This window comes from Meleagris gallopavo, chromosome 2 (genome assembly GCF_905368555.1).
Source record: "Meleagris gallopavo chromosome 2, MGAL_WU_HG_1.1, whole genome shotgun sequence".
In the NCBI taxonomy this organism is placed as follows: Eukaryota; Metazoa; Chordata; class Aves; order Galliformes; family Phasianidae; genus Meleagris; species Meleagris gallopavo.
In genome coordinates, this window is record NC_139405.1 from 20396847 (window position 1) to 20414067 (window position 17221).

Genomic DNA, 17221 nt, shown 5'->3' on the forward strand with positions numbered 1-17221 from the left:
CAAGCTTATTCTTCCCACTACAAATAATGTCATTGATCTCATATTTAGAATCTTCCCCCCAAACCAGTACTGACCCCATGACAGGCAGAAGAGAAAATGTCTTATAAAGCAGATCCTCTTCTGCATAGAACCTAAAGTAGGCATTTTGTACTTTGCCACAGCAATATGGTTAGTATTTATTCTCACTGAAATTTCTAAAGTTTCATTTCAACTTCTTAAACTTCTTCTGAAGTTTTAACTGGACATATTCATTCACTGCTTGCTCTGGCAGCATATAAGGTATACTGACATGTTGCTCTTCTTCCTGTTTAATTTGTGTGTTTGCAGTGGCAAATATTCATCTCTTCAAGAACAAAGGTACTTGTCTACATAAATCAGAGTTTTCACATATGGAGGCAAGAGGAAAAATGTGTAGAAAATGTAAATAGATGACCATCACTAAACTTGGTCTGTCTCACAGCCACAGGACATGTGCATACCTTCACATCTGTATAGCTGACAACTTTGATTAGTCACTGAAATCAAACACAATCTGTTCTCCAGGTCATGTTTTAGTTCTGGGTCAGCAAGCTTCAAGATTAGATCTAGAGTGGAAAAGAAAAAAAAGGGACATTCACAAAATGAATACACTGGATCAAACCTTCTGACTCAGCACTGCACAGATCTGACAGGAAGTTCTGATGGTCTTCAGCCATCCATAGCCTTGGACACCGTACTGATTCTTCCCTTTTGTTGAAGGTTCACTTTAGCAGTTCACTTGAAAAATCAGAATACAAATATAAAATTGCCTTTTAACATTTAAAAAGATTGGCCTTCTGGACAGGTTTTAATAAATTTTAGATGTTTTCCAAAAATACAACGTGTATTGATTTAAAGTCATGGAGGACAGGGGCTAAAGTTTTTCTTTTCACTATTCTTGAGTATTTCTTCATGTCTATATCAAGACTGTAAATGTCTCAAAAGCAAAACAAATCCCTTGGATATTGAAGACTGCAAACATAAAAAAAGCACCTTTGCAGAGATGTGTTGGATCCACAGCAGTTCCAGCATGGGAACTGCCACATATTTTCTTATGCCAGAGCTAAAAGCTAAGCTAGAAGAGTGAGTCAGTTTTGAAGCACTGGACATTATGTGTTTAGAGCTCACGGAGTGGATTATCTATCGTCCCTAGTGTGCTTCAACAAGAAGAATTAGTTTTTTGTTAAAGGGCTTAATATTCAGTGACCACTATAACGACCTTCAAAGTGAGTTTCAGTTTTAAGATTTTCCCAATAACTTACTCAGAATCTGCTGAGCTTCTAATTCCACCCATCCTTTTTCCCTTCTAAGTGACAGCTCCTTAGACTCTCTTTTGCGTCATGAATTCCCACAGTCGCCTTCCACTGACCAAAATGAGATGGTTTGATTTCGGTTGGCTTTTCATCACTTCTGCTGTGGCATTGCTTCTGTACTTTGTTCCAACACTGGATGCATTCTGCAGAGGGATTTAGCTAAAGAGAGTTAAACCTGAGTGCAAAATTTCTTGCAAATGAAAGATATCATCTCCAAGACTACTTTAGTGAGTTACAGGAAATAAATGAATGGATTAGAGGCAACAAAAGTGAAACATCTACTTAAATGAAACCTCATTTCAGTCTTTTTCTGCAGTTAATTAAGTATTGAGGAAAATGGATGCAGAAAGCACAATTTAAAGCAATCAAGTACTGCCAGAAATCAAACTAGCGACTTGCAAAGAGTACTAGTCTGCTCTCTGGCACCTGACAAAATAAGATATTTGACAGGGAACAATGTGTACAGTACTGGTTAATTGAGAGGCAAGGAGAAGAACAATCACAAATGCATTACTGAACTTACAGAAGCTATCCCCAGTATATCATTGGGATGATACAAATTTGTGGAATCCTCCTGATTGCTATAGCAAGCCAGCGATCTCTTACATTCCCATCAACATTTTTACATTGTACCCTAGGTAGCAATGCTGAAATAGCAACTGAGTTGTCTGAAAATGAGAGGCTTGCCTTTAAAATGATTTCTAGCATACGCTTTCTTCAGCTAGAGAAGAAATAAGAAATAAGTGGGGAAGAAATCTGTTGACAACAGTCTTTGCCAGAGCTCTTCAAAGCTCTTTAACAGTTCCTATGTGAGGAAGTGTGGCTATCCCTGTCAGTCCTGCAGCAGGTTAAGCTGACCGTCTTCAGTGGCAAAATCAGAGCAAAGACAAGACTTCAATCAGATCTCCCATCCTTCAGCGCTGTAGCCAAATAAAGCATCATCTCTGTCCATGTACTTAACTGTTTTAGAAACTTTGGCACCACTTTCACAGTGATATTCTATTTGCTGCCATTGATTCACTAACCATACATTTTTTCTATGTAATTTTTATATGTCAGGAGGATGCTTACAACAAGGAAGTATACTGTTGTGTCAAAGAAGCCAGTAATTGGGACTGAGACACCTAAATGAACCAATCATTTGGTAACCTTCAAATTCTTATAAAGAACGCTATTTAGAGGATGTGCAGTTAATGTGAGATTGCTGTTTAGATTCTCTGATATAAACTAATACTTTCAGGTGTAACAGCCTGCCTCACTAGATTTACTAACCTGAAGATAGTACCAGGAACCAGAAACTTAAATTAAAAAAGTACAAGAACAGGTAACCCAAGTTAAACAAGGAGCTAAGTAAGCATGAGATAATAAGATCTCAGAATCACAAAACATACTCTTGCCTTCTGTAATTGCTCATAAGAAAATGGCAAGAAAAAAAAGTCCACAGAGATGGAGTATCGGTCATCTCCATTGCTACTTCTAGCTCGTGATCTGAACATAAGTTAATTAAAAAAGATTCCAAATGTGCTCCTTAGAAGAATTAAAGTCTTCAGTCAGTGCCAGACAACGACTAAAGCCACACACATTTAAAAATTAACAAGATAACTGATTTTCAGAATAGGGTCAAAATTATATTTATCTTTGTGTATAGTGAAAAAAAATTGAAGTACTCTCCAGCAAAAAATAATAATTTCCCACTCTCCTATTTTGCTTCCAAAAGAATGCAGTAATCTGATGTGGATATACAGACTTCACAAAAAAAGTCTGTCTTCCTTCGCAATAGCAGAAGCACTTATACTGCATTTCATGTGGTACTCAGCAGGCCTTCTAACAAGAGAACCGTGGAACACCACCCAGTGTCAAGAGCAGATTCTCAAAAAGTTTTCATCTAATTTATAAAATTTGATCACAGAAAAGCAAAACACTGAAAGGTTCTGACTTTTCTGTGCACTCATAAATCATCAGTGCACTCACCTAAGTATTTCAGTAGCTGAAAAGCTAAGAGTACATAATTTGTTTGCTTCTTCCAGGAAAAAAGAAACAACAACAACACAAAAAAAAAAAAAAAAAAAAAAAAAAAAACAATGCAAAAAGCCAAACAAATTTAGCTATTTTTTAGCTACATCGTGGTTTTATACATTCCACATAATTTCTAAACTCTACATAAAATGTTTAGTTGTTATATTTCTCTGAAAACATATAGGTAACAAAGACATACCTACCCTGTGTCACTGGATACATATGTAGGTCACTCTAAAAAGATGAGGATAAATAAAACAGTCCAGTACTATTTTTTCTATTGCTACCGCTATTTTGCCACAAGTGTTTCTATCTCAAGATCTTCTTTATAATGAGTGTTAAATTAAAAAAAAAAAAAAAAGCTACAGTTCCATAGAGAAGCTTTATATAGTTTGAAGATGAAAAGATTTATTTATCTGAAATAATTTAACTTTTATGAGCTGCCTTGTTGGAACACCGACAGAAGCCGAGGCAGTCCATGTGCATTCTTTAAGATGGGCCTCTTTCAGCCTCCCTGGCAGTTGCCTCTAGGCATGGTGCCACAAGGATTGTTTTTATTACCTAATATCTGAGTAAACAAACAACTAGAGAAGTTTAAGAGAAAGCCGCAAGTTCTGCTGATCCTGATGCCAGCAGTAGGTGTATGTAGTTACTGAATGATAACTTGAAGGTAAGGTTTCATACTTTCCATAAAGCATATGGAATATTTTAATTTCTTAGATTTGAGACAAATGCTGAAATTCTTCAATGATCTTCTAGATAGACCAATGAGTAGATCAGTGTCTTCTCATATAGAGCATTCTAACTGACAATGCTGTCAGTAAGGCAGAGTAACATTTCTTCTGCGTAAAACCTAAGTAGAACCTTATTTTTGTGTCATTGGAGAAGCACTTGTTATACTCTGAAGTTCAACTTAAAAGAAAATGCTATTGCTCCAAGAACTCTTTTTCAGGCAATAGAAAACATTACTACCTGCTGACTTTGAAGGAAGAAATGACATCTTTCTGATGGAAGAACATGATAATGTCCCCCTACCATATAGCTTGGAGTCATAAAGTACTATTGCTCATGTACTGGCACTTGATTTCCCTGATACTTGGGTAGGTGAGCATAATCAATATGAATTATTGGAAAAGTAATTTCTCTTCAGTTGAATAATGACTGGTTGAGTTGATGGGACTCTTTTGCACAGAAATGCTCTATTTTAGACGCTTTTTCTGGCTGAGTTATTGCTGTCCTTACTTTTTTTTTTTTAAATCCATTTATTACAACAGTTACAAGTCAATTACCTGCAACGATTTTCATATAAAATGTCTCATTTAAGGCCAAGCATTGCAAGGGTGAAGAGTGACTTCCTGTAGAGAATCAGCAGCCAGCCATTATTGGTAGAGTGAGCACTATGTGTTGCCACAGTGTCCATTTTTCAGAGGTGATGATTAACACTAACATCTCTCAGCTACAGTCAAAGCCAGCATATATCAGAAAGTACAAAGAGATGGGTTAGCAGATGATAGTTAATACCAAGGAAAACGGACAATCCTTTCTGGATTTGTTTGGACCAAGTCTCTTCTTTGCACAATTTCTCCACGTGGAAGAAGTTACACAAAAACCACTGTGCACTGGATTCAGCTTCTATCTGGTTATACATGCATTTGCAAATGAAATCACTGCCTCATTTTGAATCATAAGACAGCATTTGCCTCATTTTTCTTGGAATCTAATAGTTTTAGAGATGTTCAAGTGATCTTAATTACCATTTGTAAATCACCCTTTTGTACACAGGATGAACAGCAACAATGAATTACAAGGCAACGTGCAGTCCGTTTTTTGGTTTAGTGGTTTAATTTCTTTTTACAAGTTTGTATAGAATTATTTACAGAAGACTCCACAGGAGATCTGTTCTTTCACGATCATTCCACAAATTTTAGTTCCATGTTCCATTATGACTCCACAACTATTACTACATATTCAAGAACAAGATCTGAAGGATATTGCTAACTATTTGATCAGAAAAAAAAAAAAAAAAAAATGTTGCTCCCCAATGTAGTTCTGGTATTTATTTGAAAAACTTGAAAAATTGTTTCTTCATGATCAGTTGTGCTGAGCTGTAATTAAATTCACACAGATTCACTGCACCTTACAATTTTCTTGTTGTTGATCTTGCTTGGGTAGTGCTTGTTCATTTTGGGAATTTTTAGCTTTATGAATCATATGAGTCTCCCTAATATTGTCAGAGACAATATTTGTGGATTGCTTATATGGCCAAAGAGGTGACCTTGAAGAAGAGTTCATTGGTGAAAAAGCTGTTCTTGCTTGGGACTGCTGTTCTTCATTTATCTGTAACACAAACAAATGTTCTGTTTTACTGTAATGGTAAACTGTTAGCTTTCTGCAGTAGGTCTCAAAGCAAAAGACTAACTGTTGGGAATTTGGAAAAAAGTACATACATATTAACAAAAAATACGTGCTTCGGCAAAGAGGAGGACTGCCTGGGAAATAATTCCCTCACGTAAGATAAAAATCAGATTATTACTGATTGCTTCTTATTTGCTGTAACCTTGACTGTTGCCACTAAGAGCCTAGAACAGGCTTATGCAGTGCTGGCAGGTGATTAGTATGTAACTTCTTGGAGCCATGATTTCCTTTCTCTTTGTACTACCGAGTTGTTTCATTTTTGTGTTTGCTTGTTTTTTCCTCCAACAAACATCCTCCACTTGCTTCTAAACTTATAGGAAAACATACATAAGTGACTGTAAATAAATAATAAATTTATTGGGATCACTTAATGAAACAATAATAAGAGACCTCCAGGCAATGCTTGTAAGCAGCAGCAAGTTTTGATAAGTAGGATAATTGACACAGAGAAAACATGAATAAATGTCACAGATTGACTCACAATACAATATGGATTTCATAGTGCTACAGCTCAAAACAAATTGCAATTCTCATCTGCCTGATCATTCTCATAGGCTCAAAGGCTATACATCCACTAATCTAATCTATAGAATGGAATACTTTGGGTTGGAAGGAGCTAGGAAGTTCATCTAGTCCAATTCCCTTTGTATGGGACATATTTCACTAGATGTCCCACCATCTCTAGGGCTCTTGCCTTTACTTTCTTCTGGTATCTTGCCAACACAGTAACAAAAAAAAAAAAATTGCTTTCTTTCTTTTAAATACAACAAATAATAGTCATACTTTATGATTTTGTATTCGGTTGTATGGCAGACTCCCCTGATTGCCATGAGAATAGTTGTTTTTTTTTTTTTTTTTAAACTAATGTGGCAAATTGGAAGAAGTTCATGCAGGTGTCAGGTAAAGTAAGTATCAATATATATGTGTACTCTCAAATTCTGGTTGCTCAGTTTTAAGATAGTGTGGTTAACAACTATGGAGGAAATATACAACAAAAGATTTACTTCTATTCTGAAGCTGGAACGTTTTCTGTAATCTGCAAAGCATTTGCATCAACTTAGAAAGAATGCCTTATTCTGATGTGCTGTGAAACGTGTAGCAGTGTGCCATGTTACTGAAAACACTTCTAAGTTAATTTAAACTTTACTAAACCTTTTCTTTCACTAATGAAATCATCTTCCAGAATGTAACTCAGTATTATTTATTTTGGTAACCTCAAACCCTGGTAATCGCTAACATTAAATTAGCTTCTTATCATCTACGTGTTCTCTATTTACATGTTTAACACACTCTCAAATATCTGTAGTTATTTTACAGCTTTTTAGAAAGTGGAATTTCAAGAAAAGTTAGCTGAGAAATTTAATCCTCAATTCTCACTTGCAGAGGTTGTTATGCTGTTCACTTTTTTCTGAAACCTAAAAAACTGTAATACAAAAATTATCTGTTCTTTAATACTAAACAAAAGAAATAAAAAAATATATCTGTATTTCATTTACATTTCCAAGTAGATTTCCCTATGAAATCACAAATTACATCATGGGAACAATTTGCAGGTTACTAGTGTGGTCTAGACTTCTATGTTTTAGTGAATCAGTATTTATGATCTCACCTTCACTTTACTGCTGAGACATTTAAGTAATTACATATACTCAAAGAGATTTCAGTAAGATGAATGAGCTTAGTGAACATAATGGCTTTCGTGCACAGATACATTTTTTAAAAATTACCTTTTGTGATTTGCTGCCACCAGGTGTCGAATAGGAGTGCTCACCAAGATGATCCCATCTTCCTGTTCGTATATCTTGTGTAGGTATGGGCAAGTTATCACTTTGGGAAGCCAGATGAGGACTGGTCCATAGATTGAGGGTGGTTCTACGCAAAATATAAGGGCTAACTCTTTCAGTGGGGATATCAGCAAAACCTGGAATAAAAACAGTTTCTATTAAATACAGCTAAATAACCTATACTTTTTCCTCAAATGAATGGATCTTCTTTTTTTCCCCCCACAATGGGAATTAAAGCAGCTGATGAAAATAAATAATTTGTCCTGTTGAAAAATCGAAAAGATTACTGAATTGCTCTTCTGTATTCCAAATTTCATATGCAAGTCCTGGAAACAATAGACAAGGTACACAAGTAATTCAATAGCAAAACTTTTCAGACAAGTGTTGGGTCTTTTTTTTTTTTTTTTTTTTTTTTAAATAGGCACATTATCATCTGGAGATGAGTTTCAGCCAGAAAACACACGTACTGTTTTTACCAGCATTTAGTCAGAACACACTGTAACAACATTCCAGAGAAGGGCAACGAAACTGGTGAGGGGTCTGGAGCACAAGTCTTATGAGGAGCGGCTGAAGGAGATGGGATTGTTTAGTCTGGAGAAGAGGGGGCTCAGAGGAGACCTCATTGCACTCTACAACTACCTGAAGGGAGGTTGGGGTGAAGAGGGGTTTGGCCTTTTCTCCCAGGCAACGAACAGGACCCAGGGAAATGGCCGCAAGTTGTATCAGAGGAGGTTTAGGTTAGACATGAGGAAAAACTTTTTCTCTCAGAGTGGTCAGGCACTGGAATGGCTGCCCAGAGAAGTGGTGGAGTTGCCATCCCTGGCAGTGTTCAAGAGGTGTCTGGATGAGGAGCTGCGAGATACGGTTTAGTAGCTTGTGGTAGCAGTGGTAATGAGAAGATGGTTGGACTAGATGATCTTATAGGTCATTTCCAACCTTGTGATTCTATGATTCTAAGATTCTAAGATTCTTCATTTTTATGGCATACAGTTATAAATTCTTTATTGTAAAGCTATATTGTTACAGATTCTGTTATCTTGCTATCTAGCCTAGAAGTCAAACATTAACTGATACATGTGTCCTCACAGCGGGTATATTTTCACAAAAATAACAACGCTGGTAAGAAAATGAATTGCAAATACTGTATCAGCTTAGAAGTCCTGATTTCCAGGAGTGACCACTGAAGCTGAGGTGACTTTACAGTTTGTCTTATGATTACCACTGCATTTATTATAAAAAGGTACTTAATAAGCAGTTGAACATACAATATATTTTTCAATCTCTAATTTGTGCATTCTTCTCAGATACTTTTTGCTTTAGCAAACTGTTATATGGAATATCAGGCCATCTAATTCTATCTTGTTAATGGTAGAATGAAACAGAACCCTCATGAAGTTGTTAAGGCACCACTGCTCAGAGTTGGAAACAGTTTTACTTGGGAGATTTTAAATCATTCACTGCAGAGCCACATGGAACCTGCCATGCCCCACATGGGGCAGCAGCAACCCACAGCCCCACCACCAAGTGCCTGCCAGGCAAATCTGATGCAGGTATTAACCACCTCTTTGAATAGAGGAGTAATAGAGAAGAAGCTGAAAGGCTACAAAGGGAACAAATGTGACTTCATCCCTGCACAGTATTCTAGGATTCCCATCTTGTAGACTTTTAAGATTAGATTCACTCTACATCTATTCCTCTGTAAGTTTCAATTACTTCAAAGAACATTTTTAAATTACTAGAGCAAAGCACGTTCCCACAAAACTTTGCTGCTGCTAATATATAATGTTTACCATCTAACACATGTATCACCAGAGAGTACAAAATTGCAACTGCCAGGATCAGTTAACTCTAATTAAGTTGTCATTTATAAAACCAATGTAAATGTATTACGATGGTCTAAAAAACAGAGTTCTACAAATGCTAAATTTGCATTAAACTGTCACAACCCCCATTGACTACTTTCATCTTCCATCAATGTCACCAAAAATATTTAGTACTGTCACCTTCTTACCCAAGAGTAAAACCAATTCAGCAAAACAAAAGAGTAAAAAACACCCAGAATGTTCAGAGAATATTTGACTGTATAAAAAAAAGTTATAAATACCTCTTTTAACTACTTCTGGAAGCCCATCTGGCTCATAGTCTGAGTTCTCCTGATTCTCCAAGTTTTGACAGATATCATCCTTCCTCTTTTTTTTTGAGCTAGTTTCTGGCAAAGGAGATCTTGGTTCTCCACTTTCCTTCCTGGTGTCTTCACATCTTTGTCTTTTAGTAGAAGGCTTAGTAGTATCTTCATCCCATCTCATCTCTTTGTCAGACTGACTGCACGCTGTCGATGAGTTACCTGAATTCAGCAAAGAGCTGCTGACAGTATCACTTGTTTGCTGTTTCAGCTGACCATTCAACAAAGTGACTTGCATTTTGAGCATCTCATTTGCTTCCTCAAGTTTATAGTATTTAACAATTAGAGAGCAGTATTTCTCCAAGTTCTCATTTGCCTCTCTGGTTTTCACTTCCACAGCTTCCTGTAATTCTTCCAGTTCTAACTTAATTTCTTCTGTAATGGCATTCTCATCAGTACCTTTCAAAGTAAAGTGTCTTTGATCATATAAATGAAGATTTTTTTTTTTTTAAATGCACATACAAAGATGTATAATACAATTGTCCCACATCTTTTGATTAATTACATATACTTTACAACTGTGCAACCATAAAAAATAATTGACAGTATATAACAAAATCAGTCATATTTTATGCATACTAGAGTATTTGCAGAACAGAAAACACAAAATTCCAAAAGAAACCTTGATCAGTGCACAGGCAAATATTTTTTCTGCCCTTTTGTAACTTCAGAATACAACTTTTAAATTTAAGTTTAAAAATCATGCTCTATATTAGTGCTGCATATGCAAATTGGCACTTTAGGAAAAAAAATGTACAAAGTAAACATGACTATAAAAGCATTAAGACTACATCTAGCTTTAATTACCTTCTTTTTCTGACACACTTAGATCTTTCTTCTTTAGTAGTTCTTCATAGTCAGCTAATTGTTTCTGCAACACTTCCTTTTCCTGTTCCATCTGCTTACAGGATTTAATCCACAGCTGCACTTCACTCTGGACAAATTCTTTTTCCTTGTTTAGTTGAACTATAGCGTTAATATTGTCAGCCTAGAAATAAAAAATAGTTATTGCACCTGAAACATAATTCTTCTGTTTAAACATTACAGTTTTAGCCTCAAATGTTACATGCTATTAGTTATAGACTATGGCTGTAACATAGATTTGCTTGTTTCTGTACAGCCTCATTATAGCAGCTCTTTTATCACAAGAAAGTGGGATGTACTCTTCTGGACAGATACATTTATGAGATTAACTCTACAGAAAACTCTCCAACTAATATCACCTCAATGACCTCGCATTATAAAGCACTGCATTTGAGGTGATATATTTCAAACCAACAACTGCTAAAGTTTACAGCTTTCTCCTAGTTGGTCTTTTTTGCCCCTAATGTATCTTGGTGACCAGAGGCAAGATAAGACAGGCCTAGTTTGCACTCTGTATTTCAGAGATACTACTTTGAGCAGCATCAGATCTTCCTTTCCATCATCTTCCACTGTCTTGTGCTGCTCCTTGCTTATCTGGTCTGGCACCACTCAGTAAGCACAGCTGTCAGCTTTGTATCATGCAGTTACAGTGCCATGGGTACTATATTTTGCCCCTGGTACACATCCTGCAGTATTAAATCATCACACTGTTGGTGTTAAACGGATTAATTAACAATCAACACTACAGTGGAGGAAATAAAGAAATTTTGAGCAAGGTGAATGTGTTGCAATTCAACACTTAATTGCAAGGATGCTGAATCGATTATGAATCTTCAAGAGCCTTCTAGACAGAGAATCTCATTTCAGAAATAGGAGCAGGAATTTGGAGCCAGCAATCAATCACAGACAGAAGCAGGGCAAAAAAACAATGAAGATAAGAAATATGCAGAGGAAACTAATAAAGAGGCATTCAGTTACATAGACAGTTAAACTTCACCTGTGCTACTAGAAATCCAACCAAACATAACTGTTACCAAGTTATCAATTGTGCACAGTAAATAGAGCTCCTAATAATTTTAATGAGAATTGATAAACCCTCAAGAATCAAAGACTAATGCTTAAAACAGAACATCATATCCTTAACACCATCCACAAACAGAAAACAGATGCACTGCAAAGTCACTTTGACTGTATTCTGACCATGTGATAACCAGTTGAAATTTTTGAAGTAAATAACAGACTGTTGTGTTTAGCATCACAAACCAATTGTAGGTGATCTTGGTTGTAGTATCCGTAACTCAATTTCTGTAATGTAGATCAATAGTAACAATATTTTCTCCATGCCCTGTGTTCTCATTAGAGAAACAAAGGTTGTATCAAAGTCAAACCAAAGTTCTGCAGCAGTGGCTCCAGTCCCACATTTCCTTTAGTGCACTGTGCCTTTGGTCTCGCATAGTCAGCACTGCTTGCATATATTTTCTTACCTTAAGTTTTAGGAGCTCTCCTAAGGTCTGATTAGCTTCTTTAAGAGAATTATTTAATTCTTCTTTAGTTGACTTCAGGTGCTCAATCTCCAATTTTTGTGAGCTGATGAAGCGTTCTAATGAATCCATCTTTTCTTGACAGGCCTCAATTTGTATTTCATTCTAGAGGAAAAAAAAACATGCCTAATTACCATGATGCTAAAAAGGACATCCAGTCATATTTTGAAGATACACATAAGAGCACATCATTGCCAACAGGAATTTCATAGCAAGTTTGCTTGTTGCATTTTGAGGAGTTTAAAACTGGAAGGCTAATTTGTCTCAAGTATAAATACATTTTGTATACCTGTGCCTCACCTTTAAGAAGTCTGCAGTTTGAAAGCCCTTATATAGGCTTAGATGTGTGTCTCCATAGAAAAAAAATGCCTTTTAGTATACAACATGACTAAATCTACTGCATTGCCAACAAATGTCATTATAGTCTCCAGTGCTTAACTTTTCCTCAGCATACCTACCAAAACAAATGTTTCGCAGACTGAAATACGCTGCTCTTCTCCCTCCTTCAAGTGCACAGTCCCAGCTAAGTTACACGTATGTCTACACACACACACACACACACACACACACACACACACACTCACTCTTAACAGTTACTGAATTTTGAGGTAAAGATCACCTTTTACAGTTTTCTATATGAAACAAAAAGGTAAAATTAATACTTAATGAGCTCTGAGGTAAGCATATATAGTTTGGAAAACTGTTACTATAGTTCCTTTTGCAATACAATTAGGAAAGTTTTGTAGAACACTTATAATTTAATTAAAAATGTTAATTTAAAACTCATAGCATCTATCTTCCCATTTCCTGATTTACCTTTCTGTTTGCTTCCTCTAAAGCATTCTGGTGCTCTCTCTCTGTTTGAAGTAGTTTGTCTTGGTATTCTGATAATTCTCTTTTCATTATATTTTCTTTTTCTTGTAGTTCTTTCTGGACTGCCACCAAACTCTTTGTCAGTTCATGTTTTTCTGACACAACTAAATGCAACTCAATCTAAAAACAGTAAAAGCACATTATTAGTGTTTAGAATTTTATAACTCGAGGATCAGTTAACCTGTTAAATTATTTGACTTTATATCTGAAACTTCCATATACAACTTAGTAAGACAAATTTTATGGTGGCTAAACACACAGTAACCATAGAAGAGAAAAATCTGAGCATAAAGAGGCAAGATGGAAGGCAAAGGAAAGTCTTTACAAAATAAAAACTACAACGTGAGGGTAAGTACACTAAGTGTAACTTTGCCAACACTTTTAAATTAAGCAGCACAGCCAAAACAAAAGCTTAACCTCTGCATAAGACATAAACATATGACTGCTCCTCCAGAGTGACTTGAAACATTAAGGGTCATCTCTCACCCTATCAAAGTTAACAAAGCTTTCTAAGTATTTTCATGTTGATTTACTTTCATGACAGTACTTTTTGGACACCTGCCCAAAAGGAAAATTTATTTCCATACAGGTTTACTGAAAGTTGCAGAAATTTCAGTTCTTCCATCCAACACCCTCAGCAGCAGAACAGAACTAAGTCCTTGGTTATAAAATTTTGTCAATATCATTAGTAGGTCAGAAGGTCACTTAAGCTCATTTATAAATATGTAATATTGTTCACAAATAAACAAGACTTACAGTCAACACCACGGTAAAAAAAACAGCCTGAATATTAAATAGGAACATCTTAAACACACATAATCTGCTTCTCCCTTGACTTTTCCTTGAAAATAATTTGTTCTTTAAAACAAGCTTGAGAAACGTGAAAATTTTTAATCTAACATCCTCAGCCTAATGATTGAATGCCTACAGTAGAGAATTCTTGGCAGCAGAAGATTTTAAGATAGCCACTTGTGGCATTTACACTAAGAAAACAATTTAATTCCTTCAACAGAAAGAAAAGGGGGAAAAGTTTTAACTAATCATCATTCCATTTCAGAATGGAACATTACATATTCAGGAACTTGGAATCATGAACCTGAAATAATAGGTCATTAGCAGAGTCCCTTGAACAACCTCCACGCATTCTTAATGATAGTAAGTCAGGCCTTGAACGCAGATATACTACACACGCAGTAACTAACTTTGTTCTGTTCTGAATGTTCTTGAAGGAGTTGTATTTGTTCAGCAAGCTTCTTCCTCTCCGTAGTAAATTCTTCCTGTAATTTGGAAATTGCCTGTTCAGCATCACTTAGCTTGACTTCCAGCTTGATACAATTTTCAGTCTGCTCATTTACCTGAAATTAAATTTTCCATCATTATTTGTATTAAGTGTTATGATCTCTGATGAATTTTCTTGCATAAATATAAGCAGTTCTAAAGATGAGTTAATTTACTCCCCTCACTGGCCCAACTCCAAGCATGAGTTACAACAGGCTAATGCCATTCTGACACAGCATTTGTCCAACTGGTGCTTCACTTTTTGTTGAGCTCTCCAAGTACTTATTCTTAACATAAAAACTCATTCACCTAATATTTGCCTTTCCTCCTTTTCTTCTATAGGAAAGAGGAAAATATCCCGCATTATTAGATTACTTGAACTTCTGTGTCTACTTTCAAGCAATCTTTTCATTCACTACACACAAAACATCATCCTGCTTTCCACCTCTAATTACAGTGCAAACGTACGACTGCATTGAAAACATAACTTCAAAAATAGGCTGCTTACTGTAAAAGTCTGAGGTTAATGTTATTTTAACACACAATTTATTAAGGAAGTAGTAAGCCCAGAGGACACTTTATCCTCATTCTTTAAAAGGGAACTCAACACTCCTGGAAATGGTATTACCTTTTTACATAAAGCAGTCTTTTCACAAAGTGTAGATTCCAGCTCCTTCTCAAGGTCATTATAGGACACTTTTAGAATATTCAGGATATCCGGAAAGGTTCTATTATCAGAAAAAGGTTGTGCCTTCAGCTTCAACTCAACAATTAAATCCTGCATCTTTTGTTTTTCCTGGTGCCAGCATTCATGCTCACGTTCCATGCGTGTCAACTGTGAAGACAGTTCCTCTGATTCTTTTATCTGCTGTTGAAAGGCATGATTTTCCTGTATCTTTTCTTCCAGCTTCTGTTTATATTCTATAACTTCTTGAGCAAGTAATTCCCTTGTGTGATCCAACTTTATATTTTCATTTTTAAATTTCTGACACTCCTGTAATAGCATTGTTTTATCTTGCTCAAGATAAGCCACCTGATTAATCAAAACTTGCTCTCTTGCTCTAGCAACTGCTTCCTCCTTGGAAGAAAACTCTAATTTCTCACTCATACCTTTGAGCTCAGTTTTCAACAATAACACAGCATTTTCAAACTCATCCTTGATTTGCATCTTTTCTTTCTCCTTTTCTTCTATAAGTTTTGCTGTAGTCAAATTTGAAGACTCCAGTTCAAGGATCCTTTCTTGCTTATCTTTTGAATCTTTAGCCAAACGCTCTTTTTGTGAGGTGAGATCATTGATTTGTGATTGAAGACGTTTCAACTTTTCAGCCATCTCTTCCTTCTCTGCTGTTAATGTCTCTGCTTCTGCTTTTGCAGTCTCCAGTCGAACAACTGCATCTTCTAGATTTTCCTCTGACATCTCCAATTCTCTTTCAAGCCTCTCTACTTTATCCAAAAGAGCATCAGATTTCCGTTCATTCTCTTTCAGCTTTTCAGCAATGTAGTGTTTTTTTCTCTCATCAGATTCAATTTTTATTTTCAGCTTCTCCATTCCTTCTCGCATTTGATTTACTTCTTTCTGTGCTGAATTCAGTCTAGCAGCAAGTTCACGTTTTTCTGTTTTCAAGCCATCCAAATATCTGGAAAGCTTTGAATTTTCAATTTCCAATGCACTCAGTTTACTCTGCATCATTTCAGATTCTCTCATAAGCACTGCTTTCTCCTTGTTCAAATCTGCCACTTGGTTTTGGAGCTTTTCTTTTTCCAACCTGAAAGACAATGCATCCTTTTCTAAAGTTTGCAACTTTTGTAGAGGGTGATCTTTTTCATCTGATAGCAGACCTGTATCAGACTTTTCAGTCTCAAGCATATTTGTTTGTATCTTTACTTCACTCTCTAATCTTCTAACGATTTCAGCAGAATCCTTATTTGTTTCTAACTCTTCCAATTTCTGATACTCTTGATCTAATTCTTTTTTGTTTTCAGACAGAACACTCTGTTCTTGACCAATATGGTTTCTCTCATCTGTGACTGAAACAAGCTGCTCTTGAAGGCTAGAAATAGTTTTCAAGTTAATTTCCCTGTCCTTTTCTAACTGCTGACACTTTGCCCAAAGAATTTCAGCATTGCCCTCTACAAACAAGGCATGCGTTTCCATATTAACTTGCTCAGACTTTGTCTGCCTCTGCTCATTTTCAGCTCCAAGAAACAGATCATGACAGTCTCCCTTGGTCACTTCAATACCATCCAGTGTGTTGGTTGTATTAGGCAAACTAATTTGATTTATATTGTGCTTAGAACTTATTTTCTCAGGTTCTTTTTCTGAAGACTGTACTCCATGAGATAATCGCTGTTTATTGACAGAAACTGATTCCAGGTTTTCCTTTATGCCACTGTTTTCTTCCTTTTCTACTGCAGTTTCTTCCAATTCTACCATAGCTGAGCTCTCCAGAGTTAACTGTCTATTCTGAAAGCCCTCCTGTGAGTTTAATTCCTTGACTTCCATGAGAAAATCAACATTTTTATGGCCTTCTGTTGCATAGATCAGCTTTGAATCTTCAACAGTTTGTTTTATCTCTTCTTGATGAGTTTCAGTGCTTATTTCATTTTCAAAGAAATCCTCTGAACTTAAAAATATACCACTATTAGAAAATGACAGTGTGCTGTCGTGATGTGAAGAGCTGGCATTTTTACCTGACATATTTCTACATTCTTCTCTATGAAACGTGTCAGAATAAGCTTCTACTAGTTTTGCTTCAGTGGTCTCAGTAGTATTTTCACGCATAGCTGTCTCTCCTACAGCTGTTTTCTCCAAGGGGATTAGTTTTGATTTATTGTTTCTCAGTGCTGGAGTTCCAACAGGCACTCCCAGTTGATAAAGACTATTGTTTTCTTGCTGAGTGGCCTGCAAAGTTAGAGAATCATATAAAAAAAAAAATA

The 17221-nt window shown here is 36.0% G+C and overlaps 1 protein-coding gene across 3 annotated transcripts in view; it reads right to left on the reverse strand.

Annotated features, from left to right (window-relative positions):
• Positions 1-5166: 5166 nt before the first annotated feature.
• CENPF (centromere protein F) overlaps positions 5167-17221 on the reverse strand; it is a 36705-nt gene continuing 24650 nt past the window's right edge. For all 3 annotated transcript variants that reach the window (XM_085219246.1, XM_010706708.4, XM_019612670.2), the window contains exons 13-20: positions 14913-17186; positions 14209-14361; positions 12950-13126; positions 12077-12238; positions 10536-10716; positions 9651-10127; positions 7490-7683; positions 5167-5684 (exon numbers count right to left, since the gene is read on the reverse strand). In XM_085219246.1, coding sequence (XP_085075372.1) covers positions 5475-5684; positions 7490-7683; positions 9651-10127; positions 10536-10716; positions 12077-12238; positions 12950-13126; positions 14209-14361; positions 14913-17186 — 3828 coding nt within the window. In that variant the 3' untranslated portion in view covers positions 5167-5474. The remainder of the gene's footprint in view (positions 5685-7489; positions 7684-9650; positions 10128-10535; positions 10717-12076; positions 12239-12949; positions 13127-14208; positions 14362-14912; positions 17187-17221) is intronic.